Source organism: Antedon bifida, chromosome 4, assembly GCF_963402885.1.
Source record: "Antedon bifida chromosome 4, ecAntBifi1.1, whole genome shotgun sequence".
Classification (NCBI taxonomy): Eukaryota; Metazoa; Echinodermata; class Crinoidea; order Comatulida; family Antedonidae; genus Antedon; species Antedon bifida.
The window spans coordinates 5,326,628-5,342,516 of NC_136229.1; the positions used below are offsets into that span (position 1 = coordinate 5,326,628).

The 15,889-nt window shown below is 31.9% G+C and overlaps 3 protein-coding genes across 4 annotated transcripts in view; 2 read left to right on the forward strand and 1 right to left on the reverse strand.

The window, feature by feature from the left end:
- The window catches only part of LOC144841618 (uncharacterized), a 136,042-nt gene that overhangs the window by 42,801 nt on the left and 77,352 nt on the right, over positions 1-15,889 (forward strand). The window lies entirely within an intron of this gene.
- The window catches only part of LOC144841591 (sterol regulatory element-binding protein cleavage-activating protein-like), a 64,595-nt gene that overhangs the window by 42,302 nt on the left and 6,404 nt on the right, over positions 1-15,889 (reverse strand). The window lies entirely within an intron of this gene.
- LOC144841596 (uncharacterized) lies at positions 58-15,288 on the forward strand. 2 transcript variants are annotated; one of them, XM_078698035.1, is made up of 6 exons: positions 58-305; positions 7,739-8,287; positions 9,131-9,163; positions 11,987-12,070; positions 12,328-12,634; positions 14,232-15,288. In XM_078698035.1, exons 1-6 carry the CDS (start codon positions 234-236, stop codon positions 15,284-15,286), a joined length of 2,100 nt encoding a protein of 699 aa, XP_078554161.1. In that variant the 5' UTR covers positions 58-233; the 3' UTR covers positions 15,287-15,288. The 2 variants fall into 2 exon arrangements, with proteins under 2 accessions (XP_078554161.1, XP_078554162.1); XM_078698036.1 differs by lacking the exon at positions 9,131-9,163.

Below are 15,889 nucleotides of genomic sequence, written 5' to 3' on the forward strand. Positions count from 1 at the left end.
TTCCGGGTTAAACCTGACCAAGCATACGATAAGTAAACACTTCAGATCGTAGCACAGTTCAACGCGGTTGCGTTTAAAAGTTTATTTAGTTTATTTCCGGGTAAGGCTCCAAAATTCAGAAGTTAAAAACTTTGATTTTGTCTCGTTTTTGGTACGATCTTTTGCGACAATTTAGAGAAAATGAAGTTTTATTTTAGCTGTTTATTTTAGTTGTATAACAACTTGAAAGAACAATGTTTTACGCTGTGCTCCTCATGTTGGTGTGTGGTGGTAGTTTTTGGCAGACAGTCGTGGTTGCCGACGAAGTAAGTGAAATATTGATTATTTCCTCTAACAAATCATCCTTATTCTTGGTGCTACTGTGCCTGGTTGTATTGTAGATTAATATATTGTTTCAGTGTATTTACAGTTTATATACAGTGGTATATTGTAATATAGTTTTACCCGAGGTTTTCCCAGTGGATCAGGCCCACATCATGGAGGTTTCTCTCTCAAAAACTCCCAAGGCCTAATTTAAGGTTGTATTACCTCAACGTCAAGACTAATTTATGTCCGTTTCAAACTTTTGATTTTGAAGGCAATTTGCTTACCAAAAGATTTTTCTTTTATTGCTTGTAACATTGCTAATTTAAACATCAACATTTTAAATGTTATGTTTAAAATACAAAAACATAATTATGTTATGGAATGTTATAAATGAATGTATAAGCTATTTCAACATGGTCAACCATGCATATCATTATTATCTTTCTATAACTTAGCCCGGTTGACTGTGCGTCAATGTAAAGTTTTCTATTGAAAGATCGGCATGGTAGATCAACTGTGCGTCTAGTTCTCTGTGCCGATCGATAGACAGCCTATAGTGTGTAAAGATGCATGGGGTCGACTGTGTGCCAATAGGCTCCACACTGCCAGATATTGACATGCGCCACACTAAATATTGATGGTCAACTGTGCAAATACAGTACAAATTTACATGACGTACAAAACTTCATGTTCAAAACATTAATAAATTGTTATACCATGTACTATTGGTTTAAATAGGTCCTTAAAATAAAATGTCATAATCATAGGTAGTCTGTAAGTATAAAATCCCAGAAAAAAAAGGCATTAATATTTATTTACAAATGTCTCATTAGAATATTCACTAAAATTGATATGTAAATAAAATTGAACCAAACTTTATGATTTCAATTTATGTCACCAGCTTTGCCTTTATATCTTTATTTAAAGTGCAACTTTGATGTGGATCACATGAAACTATTAATATTATTTGTTAATACCAGTTGGTATAATGGTAAAAGAGGAACTAGTATTGACAAAGTATTTTTAAATAGTTAAATGATCTCCCGTTTTGTTACATTATTTTCCACTGATGCGTATAGCTAGTTTTTTTTGTATTCAAAGAAGTTAATTCTAAAAGCACACTATTCTTTGTATTGAATTGATAAATAGAACAACTATTATATAGCTTTGTTGACAAAGTGACAGCATATCTTTGACATTACAAATTATTTAAAGTAATACTGGTACTGTAGTTGTTTATACAAGATACACTAAACAATGTCAGAATCTATTGTTGGTATTTTACATTTATTTTTAAAATTAAAATAAAAAACTATATAGGATGTTATAATTTTTATTCAACACAATATAGTACATTTATTACATTTATACTAAAAACGATAACGATAAGTGAATAAGATTTTCTAACATAATTTTAAATAAAAAGAAATTAGAACAGTTTTTATTCTAGAACTATAGGATAACCATTGATGCTGAAGAAAATAATAATAATATGCTCTAAACAAATGATGACGTCATTTGATTGAACTTGTGAAAATAATTATTATAAAATGGTTATCCTATTGTTCAAGGTTGAACACTTTTTTTTGTTTTGTTTACTACTGTACATAAAAAATACATATCTAGTTATCATCAATCGTTATTGTCCTAGTATAAATGGGCTTCATTTCATTTCAAATGGATTGATAAAGTACAACATATTGGATTTTTTTGTTTGCATCTTTTTCTATATGGGCAGAACACTGCATGGTATTTTTTATTTTTTATTTTCATTATATATAGATACCACTATTAAATATACCATAATATGCGCTAAAATAACAATGGTATACTTTGAATAAGGACATGTTGTGAATTCAATGTTTAAAATCTATTTCCGTATCTATTTTTCTGTATGGGATCGTCCAAATTTATTTATTTTTTCAACAAGAAAAAGATTCATGTACATGATACAAAACATATATAACGATAGAATGGCCTTTTACATACATTATTTCCTTTTCTGATCATTACAATCTTTCATACTTTTGGTCATATCATTTAAGTTTTGTTTTGTATGATATAATACACCAAAACAAGAAATAGTTCTTACAAAAAATGCTGCTCGCCTTTTTGATGTAACAGTTTTAATTATTGTTCCTTCTTCATTATAAGTCTGTGGCATACTGATGTACAGAACAAAATTATAAACTAAACTACAGTACTGTTCATATTTTGGGGTAGGGTGTTACTCCCTAAGGTCGTAGTGACCCACATACCCCAACATTCCAGTAAACAACATTTCTAATTCCCCAAACTGTCGCCGCCGTACAGCTACCGAGAAAAGGAACCCACTAATCAAACAATTCTTCATCTATACACACCAGGAAAGCTTCCCTGATACACACAATTCGCCAAAACTATTTACCATAGAGGAAGGATCTGACTATTATTCAATGATAAATGCCCACAACCAGCCTAACTGTCTGCATACATCTCATAGACTCTCTTCTCCCAGATGTGTTTTAGGGTTTGAGCATGCCCAGTCCGACTTTCCGAATACCCGGAATTTGTTGAGCTGTAGTAAACAATAAGCTACCGCATAGTAACTGTTTCCTAATGATTCTGTTCTCTTGAATATAACTGCCTAAAGTGGTGGTGCGAAAACTGACATTGTACATTTAAAATTATCATATTTTATTTTCTGGCATAATTAATCAGGTAATTACATAATAAACACATACTTCCTCCTCAATCTTTGGCCTTTATATGCACATTAAAACTACAGTACATCGAGTTGAGGCCAATGGTCTTGTTGCCAGGATTTCCTGGTATTGTTGTAGAAAATTCAACAGAACATATAGGGACTTAAATAACATATAGGTTACTATATGTACTGAGAAGCTGCCTTTAGAATTTAAATAATGGATTAATGGTGATTGCACCTGTAATCAGGTAATAATCAGTCAGTACATAATAATCACATCTCAAAATACATTGTGGTCTTCCTAAGAAACATACTTCCTCAATCTTTGGCCTTTATATATGCATTAAAACTACATCGAGGGTCTTACTTCATCATTGTTTTTGTTGCCAGGATTTCCTGGTATTAAGTTGTAGAAAATTCAACAGAACATAAGTACTTAAATAACATTTTCTATTTTACTAAGTACTGCCGTTGAAATTAAGATTCGGTGGCGCTGCCTCAGTTGGTAGTGACAGTTTCTGACGATAACATTTGCGTTGGATGGCAACCTTAACACATCACTAAACCATCTACATGAGTGTAGTCTAGCCGGTTTGTATTGATCTTCACAATTAAGTAAATATCATCACTTTTTACAAAAAAGAACACCATTGTCAATTCACCACGTGTGTGTATGTGTAACTATTTAAACAATATACTGTAGAGTAGTTTAAAGTTCAAACATTAAAATAACAATATAAACCATGTCAACACTTTTGTATCTATGTATATAATTAACATATCAATACGCTAGTAGGTTCAGAGGATTGACATTTTTGTGTACAGTTTTTCATTAAGCCTTGTCTACACTATATCAAAATGTATGTGACAAAAAAATGTGATGTGCCCATATATGGACATGATGATGTCATCACTACCATATTTGGGCATATCACTACCATATTTGGGCACATCACACATTTTTGTCAAACTAGTTTGATAGTGTAGACAGAGCTTTAACTTGGTTATCACTTGTTCAAAATGAATAACATAGTATTTTCATGGCAGTGGTATTATGTAATTCAATGCAAAATAATAATAATATAATATAACAATTTATATAGCGCACATATCCACTAAAAGTGCTCAAGGCGCTAATCAAAACACTGTTTGTTTATACTTCATTAATACCATGTGCCTCAGCAAAAAGGTATGATTTTAATGATTTTTTAAAAGAATTAATTGTATGGCAATGCCTAATCCATTCAGGAATGTCATTCCACAGACGCGGAGCATTAATAGAAAAAGCACGATCTCCAAACAAGTGGTGAGATTTCAGTTGAAATAAAAGCAACTTATTATTAGATCGTAAATTACATTTAGGAGAGGTGTGTGTATATAAACTCCTTTATCCAAATTTCAAAGTAACAAAAAAGAGCCTTGTAAATGTTTTGAACTGATGAATCACACATTTAGAATGTTTTTTTTTTTTATTGTTTAGGACTTTTTATTTGAGTTTTGTATTATGTATGTGTAAAAAACAAGGACAAATGTCAAAGTCAATATAAAAAGTTTAAAATAAATCACATGCAGAAAAATAAAAATAGAAATAATAGAATATTTCCCATTTATTTATACATTTCATAACTATTCATAGATAACACACATTGTAATATGATGTTTGAAAACAACATTAAACATTCAAATTATTGATGAATGATTTTGCATATTATGATTTTTTTAGAATTTTTAACTTTTCTTTTCATATCGGTATACTGTAGAACAGCAATTATTAGCCCCAGAGCAGCACTCGGGGAAAAAAGGGCATTATCTTATGTCAAAAAAGACTAAAACCCGAGATCTCTGTGTTGGAGGGCCACATTGGTTCCTAAATCAGGAGTCTCATGAGGCATCTGCGTTACACCACTGGCCACCCTGTATAAAGTACTCATTGCTGCCTTGTCGTACTTTTGTACTTAACATTGATTAATAATCAATGGAGCTTTCAAGTATGATAGATGCAGGAAATCACCTACACTATAACAGGAAGATCATCAGAATGGAAAGACACGGATCTAAACAGGAAATATAGCTGTCTCTGTCAGCTACCAGAACAATGTTTTATATTGTCAATATCAAAGAATCATATTTATCTATGTTAATTTACTGGTCTACTTCCCGTATCTTTCTCTTTTGTTTTGAGAAGTTCTAAATTTATTTTGGAAATATTCTGTATTCTTTACCTTTTGACTTTTTATGGTAATGTTATCTTAGTATCAAAATGAAACTAAAAATAAAATTTTCTGAAATCTAAAATTATAATTGTTACATGTTATACAACTTTAGTTATAATATTAAGCATTTCTTCTTTTAAAATTGCTAAAAGGCGTTACGTGTGGTACTTTGTTTAGTTGTTCATACAAGTTACCCCAAACACCACCCCCCCCCCCCCCACCCCCACCCCCTCCTCCAAGCCACAAAACTGACACTGGAAACTCATTTTGAGCTTTTACTTCATAAAATTCTATTTTCTGTTTTTTTTTAAATGGATGGCTTGCATTATTTAATATTAGTAACTCAGAGCAATTGAGTGAATGATTTTTCATGTACAATATATCTGGACATTAAATTGACTACAATACACAATAAGTATGTTTAAAAATAATCTTTTTAGGTCATTACAAGCCCTCCTACCGCATCTGTTTTGTGACCAGGAGGGGATTCCAAAGATTTGTTGATTATTAAATTTCATTTATATCATAATGAGATCTTTTAGACAAGTAGATAATTGTTACTTTTGAATGTTGATGAGGAACTGAACTTTTACTCATCCATCTCTCACCCTGTGGCAACAAAACTGACTATATAGACATGGAAAAAAAATGTTTTTTTGTCTTGTGTGGGTTTGTCCCACTTTTATTATGATACTCTGTTATAAATATATGTGTACATTTATATTTTTGTTAACATAATTTATATGTTACAATGTTAAAAGTAGTTACCATTTTCTTATACTGTATATACATAAAATTATTGATTTTGATGTTGTAAAACCACATTTGCATTCATTATTTTACATTTTTTTACATTTTTTAAAATTAATTAAAATATATAAGTAACAAAATGGCAATAAAAAGACAATAAAAATTGATCAAAAACATACTTATGACAGCGGTCATTATCCTATGATGTTCGTGTTCGGGTAGAGTGGCTATAAACTTAGGGGTGGAAAATAAAATACCCTACCTTTTTACCAAGACAAAAATGGATGAGATTAAAAAGAAGAATTTTTATAGATTATGTTCTCTCTTTAAGATGTATTATCCCCTGAAAAAATAATTATTAAAAAAAATGTTGTTGAATATGCCATTTTAATGTCGCAAAAATAGTTATCCACATTGATCAAAACTTTTGAAAAAAAAATTGTATTTACCTGAAAAAACTGTATTTTAAAGCAAAAAAATAGTCAAATTGGCTGCCAGGCAATGAGTTTTTGGTTGAATGTAACAATTTATTTTGTCATTTTGAAGTTTTTCTACAGAAGTGATCAACTTCATTAAAACTACAAAATAACCTATTCAAAGTCTGATTTAATTAATCTTCATTTTTTGTGGGACAATACATCTTTAAAGATATAAAAATAAGATCAATTGGACGGATATGACTGACATGACATAGCCAGACTGCGATTTTTTTTTTCGTACATAAGTTGGGGACCCTCATGAAACGTCACAAAATAAACATGAATAAGCGTATAGCAACAAGTGATTGCAACTGCGATACGATTCTAGGCCTATCTCCGCTGTGGTTGCGGCGTGCGATTTCATAAAAGAATAGCGGCATTTTGTGTGGATTGTCGAAATAATCAGCCTTTAGTTTATGGTGTTTTTTAATAGAATTTATTAATAGTTAATAGCACACGGAACAACACATTTAACTGATGAATTATTCTTTTTTACGTTATTTTGTGACGTTTCACGTTTGTGACTTATGTACACAAAAAAAAATCGCGGCCAGGCCATGGACCTATAAATGTATAAGTCCATGGCCAGACCACTAGAGTCAAAGTATGTAAAACATTCAGCCATACTGCATTCATGTTGAAAAAAGTTGTTATACTTTTAATATATTTTTGCCTTTAGTTCCTTGATTTCTAAAAAAAAAAAATTATAAAGGAAGTTTAAAGTTTTAAACCATTTTAAGTTCCTCAATATTTAAAACATTTCTATCCATATGGACAGATAAAGTCAAGTAAGGTAGACTTCCTGTCAACTTGAAAATTGAAATATCACAATGAAAGAAATGTCCAAAATATATAGAGTGTGCTATAATATTTTTAATGATATCAAACCATATAGAAGGTGCTATGGTACACAATGAATAATAAAATAATAATAATAAACAATGCATGAATATTATTTAAAATATACAAACCTAAATTACATTTTTTATTCTGTTAGTTTTATCTTGTAGCAGTGATAATTGTACATTTGGTTATTATCTGATATTATCTGATCTTTTTGTTGTTTTCCAAAAAAAATCGGATGAAATTGTATTTTAGTGGGAAAAATAAATACCGAGGTTACCAGGGGAGTTTTTCTTCTTCTTTATTGTATCAAACAAAAATTTCAATAGAAAAAGTAGCCAAGATATAGCCGAAGCTAATCAAGCTTGGTACCTTTTATCTTAACTAACTTAAGCTACGAAATTAACAAATTTTGAGGTGGTATTTTCAAAGGTTTTAAATTTTATTTTCTTTTTCAATAGATGTGTGTAGCAACAGAATACTATATAGACAAATGTTCTGCAACAACACAAGAAACAATAACTACAGTAGTGAATACATCTACCACATTGAATGGAACAGAACCTTCAACAACAACTGTGGCAACAACAACTCGCCCAACAACAACTCGCCCAACACCAACTGTGGCAAACACGACTATGGAAGCAGCCACAGACACGGTAACAGAGACAGAAATGATGGACAATTGTTGTTACTCTATAGACCTACCTAATACGTGCATGAACTTCAGTTCTGAAGAAAATTGCACGATTTGTAACGAAAAATGCGTGCATGGTTGTTCGGTAGATGATCCAGATGATTGTCAATGTTACGAGGTGTCATGTGGTGATTATGATTATGATATGGAAAAATGTGAATGCGAAACGAAATGCAAAACTTTAGCATGTTTTTATAATAATGAACAAGTTATATTTGGATTTATCGTCATTGCAATTATTGTTGGTGTCGTTCTACTTATCGTTTCATTATCATGTTTGATACGTTATTACTGTTGCCGTAATGATGAACCGGTAAGTTGTAAATGGTAGATAAATATTATATGTATATATAAGTACGTAGAACTAATCAAAGGTTGCTGGTTTACTTAAATAACTTCAGCAAATCAGGCCCTTAATACAGATCTACAGTATTACAAACCATCCTTATAGTTTACAACTAACCCTTAAATTAATCTGTCTGTCTATAAACATTTTTAAAACAACATTGATGGGGTCAAAACTTTTCTGAAGGTAAAGCCAAACAGCCAAACTACAGGCTTATAAAAAACCGTTGACATGCTTTCGAAAAAGAGGCGACATGCACAGTGTCAGCTTTCCATTGCAGCTGTATATAATCTATCAGTGAATATGAAATAAGAAATAAATACCATAAAGTAGGCCAATTTTTGTGCAACATAATGTTCAGGGTTATGTACAAACGTTTGGTATGATCATGTTCGCTTACCAATTCCATGGTCACATTTAATTGTTAAAATTAGTAACTGAAGAATTGCAAGATTTGTTTATCACAAGACAATGTTGCAGTACTTACAGTCTTAATATTTTATTTAGAGGGGTTGGGTGGGGGGGTTGGCGGGGGCACATCGGAAGTGGCCAACTTTATACTGTATTTCAATTGAAAAAAAATGCACTTCCAGGCTTCCTCTTGCAGTACTCACAGTCTTAATATTTATTTGAGAGGGGATGTGGGCACATCAAACATGGGCCAACTTTATATTGTAAATTGAAAAAAAATGCACTTCCAGGCCTCTTTTTATACACAATTAATGCTGGATCCACCACTGTTAAAAAAGAAGGCAGATTTGTTCTTGAGATATTAGACCGTACATAAATGTTTCTTTTACTGTTCTTTAGATGAGTTTCAAGTCTTGGAAAGCAATGGATGAGGTATAAAAGAAATATGTCCAATAATTATATTATATTTCACTTTTCAATTTATATTGGCAGCATGAATTTGATTTTAAGTTTGCACTATTTTGCTATGTGTTTTATTTTAACCAGGAATTAACAATTACTGTAATCTTTATGTCTATTGACTAAACATTGAATGCATGTTCACATTTACACTGTAATGATAAATCAAACTTGGTTGCATCTTCCTGGTGTTATTCAACCTGATACACATCATTTGAATGTTGTTTCCTTGTAAAAAAAGTTGTATTAAAGCAAGTGAGATAAGACCGACTAATGGGCCACCTATTTCCTAGTTAAACATGCAGTCTTCCGCCTTCTGTAGGTCCTTTCCTGATCAAATGCTAAAGTTGTATCTCTTGTAAGACTAATACCAATCGAATATTAAGTGCGAACAGGCCGCCTGAAAGAAACTTTCCCTTGAAAAAATTATCAAACTGCAGAGTAAGTTTTCCTTAGTCCTTGCTTTAGTCCCACTTGCCTCTGGTAAATCTTTTTGAGATGGGTCACCTAGCCAAAAAAACTCTGGCAAAGTCATATATGCGGGAGTGCTTTGGCTTTTCACTGCTCAGAAGTTTTTACCCGACTGTGTAAAACTCACTGAGCCAAGAAAGTTAATTTTTCATTATGAGCTCTCTAAGATTTTGTATAAAAGTCCAGCGCAATTGTGGCTGTACAGACAAAAACCCTTTGTTGCACAAGGCACAGTTACCGTTAGACTGCAACAGCAAACTATAGTTTAAAGCTAGGTATTTTAATAATCTTACTGTAGTAATAGTCCCAGGGACACAGGTATAAAATTTGGGATTATACTCTGATTAAATTAATAATGAAACTTCCAAAAGCTTGTGTCCAAATTTAGCTTAAATTCGGGGGTGGGGTTACTGTATATTATGGGATTATACTCAGTCATATACTGTAGTAATAATACTAATAATGTGGATGCTGTACACCACATCCTAATGGAAAATGTTACACTTAACATTTATTTTAAAAAGGCCTACAGTACACTAATGTACTCTGTGATGATCAGTATCATCACCCAGTAGTAACCAACAATTGGCGCATTAGCATTCATTTTTTAAAAAAACAAAATAAAACATTAATATCTGCCATAGTAGTAGCAGCTTCATTTACGACAAACAAACTTTCAGGAAACAAATTTTGACAATATTTCTCAAAAGCATTTATTGAACAAAAGCATGAATAAAAGTTTGGATTTGAAAGGCTTAATATTAAAATGCATTGTTTGGTGGTTTTTATATTGCGATTGGCCTAGTTTTTAAGAATTTCAATTGGCCTAAAATCAACTGTGAAACTAGTATATTTAGTGCGACACAGATTCAGATTTTTTACCATGTACTTCCAGGAAAGTAAGGTCTACTAATTTGTGATCCGCAGTCTCTGTGTTGTTGAATCCAATGTAAACTTTTCTGATGTATATTAATTTAGTTATACCACACAGTGCCATAGCTACCAGTACGGTTGATATGGTTTCAACCTGACCACTTTTTGACATAGGTCTTTTACAACCATGTTGCCTGCACAGAGATTGTCCCCTCTTTTTGTGAACACCGCACCACTTTAATTTTTATGGCTACCGGCACAAAACATGGAATAACATAAACCGATTTAAAGCACTCGTGTTTAACTTATTAATATATTTTTTTTTCTATTCTTTTTGTTTAACTAATTATACATTTTAAAGTAAACTTTTAATTCCTTCAGTTACTACATTATTTTAATTTTGAAAACTATAAAACATGGTAGTCGACACCTATATTGGTAATGTTATTCTATGAAGTTATTGTTTTTGAAGTTTATTACAATGGGGAAATACTCAGTATTAATATAAATAAATAAATGTCAGTACATGTATATTTCAAAGTCCAATACAAAATAAACTTATGAATATAATATTTTTTTTTATGCTGGAATTAGTAGGTGGTGCATTTCAAAATGTGATTGTGATTAATGTAATGACCACCTTTTTTAAATTCAAATTTTATAATAGGGAGTTTTTGCAATCTTACGAATATGATAATGAAAACGGATACGTCACGCACACGTATTCGTTTTTCGTAAGCCAGTAAAAATCTGTTTCGCATGGCAACGAAATATTGAGGGCGCCGTCCAAAATATGATTGCGGTAAATTTTAGCGAAGCGCAGGTACGTGTTGCTTGGTGTTTGGCTGCCTAGGCCTAGCGTAACATCAAAGCGAGTGAGGACTTTAAAAACTGCTATTATCAAAATTGACATTGAGACGCATTTTAGTAAATTACTTTCAATAAATCTATAATTATATTATAATCATGAATCATTCCTGATTCAAATGCAAAATGTGCAAAAATAGATCAAAAACTATACTCGTTTTGAAGTTACGAATATGACTGGTGATATTCGTCAACACGAATACCCTTTACGAATATGAAATGGGGATCAGCTCAAAAGTTTCACAAATGTGTGACGTATCCGTTTTCGTTATCGTATCCGTAAGGTTGCGGAACCTCCCTAATATTGTATCATTCTATTTTGATTGATTAAAAACTCAATTATCAATCAATTTTATTTAAGTTTATTGTCATTTATTGCCACATTATTTTTTTGTATTTAAATAACATAGTATAAAACTCACTCCAAATAACGAGAGGAATACCATGATTCAACGTTTCGATCTTCACTCTTGATGATGATCAAATAAAGATTGAAACTTCGAATCATGGCTTCCCTCTTTTTATATTGTTTTCATTCTTTAATTTTACTGGCAATTAATAACTGACTTTGATTTCTTGTTTTAGCCAACACCAGTTCAGAAACCACCAAATCTGTTACCAACCTCACCATCGTCAAGTATGCCTGCCCGAGTGATCGATGCAGAGCCTGTAAGTTTATATCGATGCAAAAAAAATAACAAATAAACTTTGCTTCTATTTTTCCATCAACATTTTAACCTTAGTATTTAAAGATACTGCATTTGACCGAGTATAGGCACATGGGCCTGAGTACTGTATTAAATTGTAGGAAAATTAGGCTGATTAGAAATTAATAAAGTATAAAAGTTCTTCCTTTCATTTTCCAGTCAATTAACAATTTTCATTTGTAATACTATTGTATAATTTTAAAATTTATTTAATTTCAGGCCTATGGAAATGTGAATGTATTAGGACAGGTTGATATGGAAAATGCTCCAAAGAGGGAATCACAAAATCAAAATGAACGGTTACTTCCAGAGGTGCCTTTGGATTACGGAAATGAATATGGGAACATTGGAAATAACAATGAAGCTTTTCAGGGTACTGCACCACCACTCCCTCAACCTAATCGAACTGCTATTAGCCCACCTTCAACCTTAAGTCTACCAAAACAGAATTCCATGCCGGAATCAAGTCCTCCTCCTCTTCCACCTACTAATACACCGCTTGGAGATTTATTGAAGAAAAGACTAGGTAAAATTTTAAATAAGCTAGTATAGGCATTAATACCTATTTGGCAAACTTTTGGATTTGGAAGAGGTCTGTGTTTGCTTGGAGAAACGAAATATAGTTAAGATCTGTCTGTCTACACTATCAAAGTTTATGTGACAAAAAAGTTTGATTAGCCCATATATGAACACGATGATGTCATATCACTACCATATTTGAGCATATCACATTTGGGCACATCACACTTTTTTTGTCAAACTAGTTTTATAGTGTAAAGCTTTAGATTAGTTAGATAGTGAATTTTCATTTTCTTGCCCTGCTAAACATTCAATAAAGGAATTGCTTTTGATTGTTACAACGTAAGACCTAGTCTGATACTCTATGTTACAATGATGTAAAAAAAAAAAAAAATTATTCACTATGTATGTTTAAATGGTATAATAAATTAATGACATGTACCATTTAATTATTTGTGGTAGCCTCAATACTATGATAGGTGTATATAAAAACATCAAAATATTTAAAATCCTACAAATTCATTTCCTGTGACTACATATTAGCAACAATTTATACATTGTAACATTCTGTATAACTATTGAGAAATAAAACTTCTTTCTCCAGTGGTAAAACAGTTATTTATTTTGTAAATTATTTATATTTGATAAGATAAGATTCCAGTTATGAGTCATGACCCAACACACTGGTAATGATAACTAGATTTTATCGTAGAAATATAATGCATATTATAAAAAAACTTAAGGCTATTGAATAGTTGTATAAGTTCGTAATTTGATCTTTAGTTCTGCAAACAAGGAAAAGGAAACAAAAGGGAAATTCCCTTCTTTTTTTTATTGGCAAGGTTGCATTTCTTGGTTGACTTATACTTTTTGACAGCTTGTATTTTTATTTATAGTACCTTATAATACTATACAAGTTCTATGATTTATTTAAGTGTGCATTGGTCTTTTTAAACACTTAGTTTAAAAAAAAACAATTCACTGTGAAAATCAGTTTATTTCATCAATTTCAACTTGACCCTAATGGTAACTAACTTGCTTAATTCTTATATATATTTATAAGATGAACCAACCAGAAAAAGTTCACATCACTCAAACCACACCCCCCCCCCCCCCCCCACCCGTCTTACAACCTGGATGACCTAATATCATGTCACTGCTATCAATAATTTTTGTATGTTTTTTTTTTCTATTATTTTTTTGTATTTATTTTTTTATTACAATTGTTATGGTTTTAGTTGCCATGTTTTTTTTTTATGATATTACCTAAAAAAGTGAAGTATATTTTTTTCTACCAGACATGCATAATTGTGGGCTTGTTTTGGTTTTTCATAGCCTAGGGTGTGTTATTTATATCCAACAGTGTGTCAATTCAGTGTGAATCTGGAAATTATGAAAACATATCTCATGTTAGACATTGCAGTTTTGTTTTTATTTATTTATTTCAACTTTATTAGAGATGGTAAAAACCTGCAGGCAAACTGATATCCAACTATAACTAAATTAAACTCTATACAATTTAAAAAAACAAAAAAAAATAACTTAACAAATTCTAATAAGAAGATGATACATCATAATTAACTTTATACTTTTTTTCTTTGTAGAGCAAACTATAACACGGAATATTGATGATAGCAACATTTTTGGAGAAGTTGAAATGAAACCACAAAAGAAACAGAATAGTGGAGGAAATCAAAGAAATCAGAACAAGAAAAGAAACGATTACGTACCAACACAATTAAAGAGTCCAAGTGCAAGAGGTCGACATGTGCTTCCAGTTCCTTCAGAAAGTAAGGACTACGGTGGAGATTATGAAATTCCAGTTCCTTCAGAAAATAAAGACTACGGTGGAGATTATGAAATTCCAGTTCCTTCAGAAAATAAAGACTATGGTGGAGATTATGAAATTCCAGTTCCTTCAGTAAATAAAGACTATGGTGGAGATTATGAAATTCCAGTTCCTTCAGACAATAAAGACTATGGTGGAGATTATGAAATTCCAGTTCCTTCAGAAAGTAAAGACTATGGTGGAGATTATGAAATTCCAGTTCCTTCAGAAAGTAAAGACTACGGTGGAGATTATGAAATTGCTCTTCAATCTTCACCATCAAAAATTCCTGATAGTGATTATGGTGACACTTATGAGTTCGTTTCCCCAAAGGCTCCACCTCAAAAGACAAAGGTCTTGCCACCAATTGTAAAGAAAAAGCCAGTTGTACATCAGAAATCTTCACCATCAAAAGCAAAGCAAAGTAGCAAAGGCAGTGCATATAAAGCTCCCATGATGATGCAAGAACCTTCAGGACAACCAGATTATGGGGGTGATTATGAGGCTCCAATGACCACACATTTTATGAGAACAGAACAAGATTATGGTGACAAATATAAAGAACCTATTCTACAAGAAAAACCAGATGATCCTCCAGACTTTGACTGTATATATGAAAATACAACAAGCATAAAGTTGCAAGAATTGCCTCGGAGACCAGCAGAGCCACCAGCAGAGGACTTTAATCAGGTCTATGATGCACCATATGATTATAATCAACCAGTAAGCTTCAAAGGAATGCCAAAACATGGTGACTACTACAATCAGAAGGCTAATAAAAGTGGCAACCCTGCTCTAAAAGAGAACTATACCAAATTGTACAGATCCTGATCATAGACTGTTCCTATCTTAACAGTCATTTCATGTTTTTGGATTGGGTTTGATTCTCCATTTTGTACATTCCAAACTCATAATTCCAAAGACACCATGTGAACACTGATGTTAATCATATGGACACTGTTGTTAATCATGTGGACACTGTTGTTAATCATGTGGACACTGCTGTTAAACATGTGGACACTGCTGTTAAACATGTGGACACTGTTGTTAATCATGTGAACACTGCTGTTAAACATGTGTACACTGCTGTTAAACATTTGGACACTGTTGTTAAACATGTGGACACTGTTGTTAAACATGTGGACACTGCTGTTAAACATGTGGACACTGCTGTTAAACATGTGGACACTGTTGTTAATCATGTGAACACTGCTGTTAAACATGTGTACACTGCTGTTAAACATTTGGACACTGTTGTTAAACATGTGGACACTGTTGTTAAACATGTGGACACTGTTGTTAAACATGTGTACACTGTTGTTAATCATGTGAACACTGTTGTTAATCATGTGGACACTGTTGTTAATCATGTGAACACTGCTGTTAAACATGTGAACACTGTTGTTAATCATGTAGACACTGTTGTTAATCATG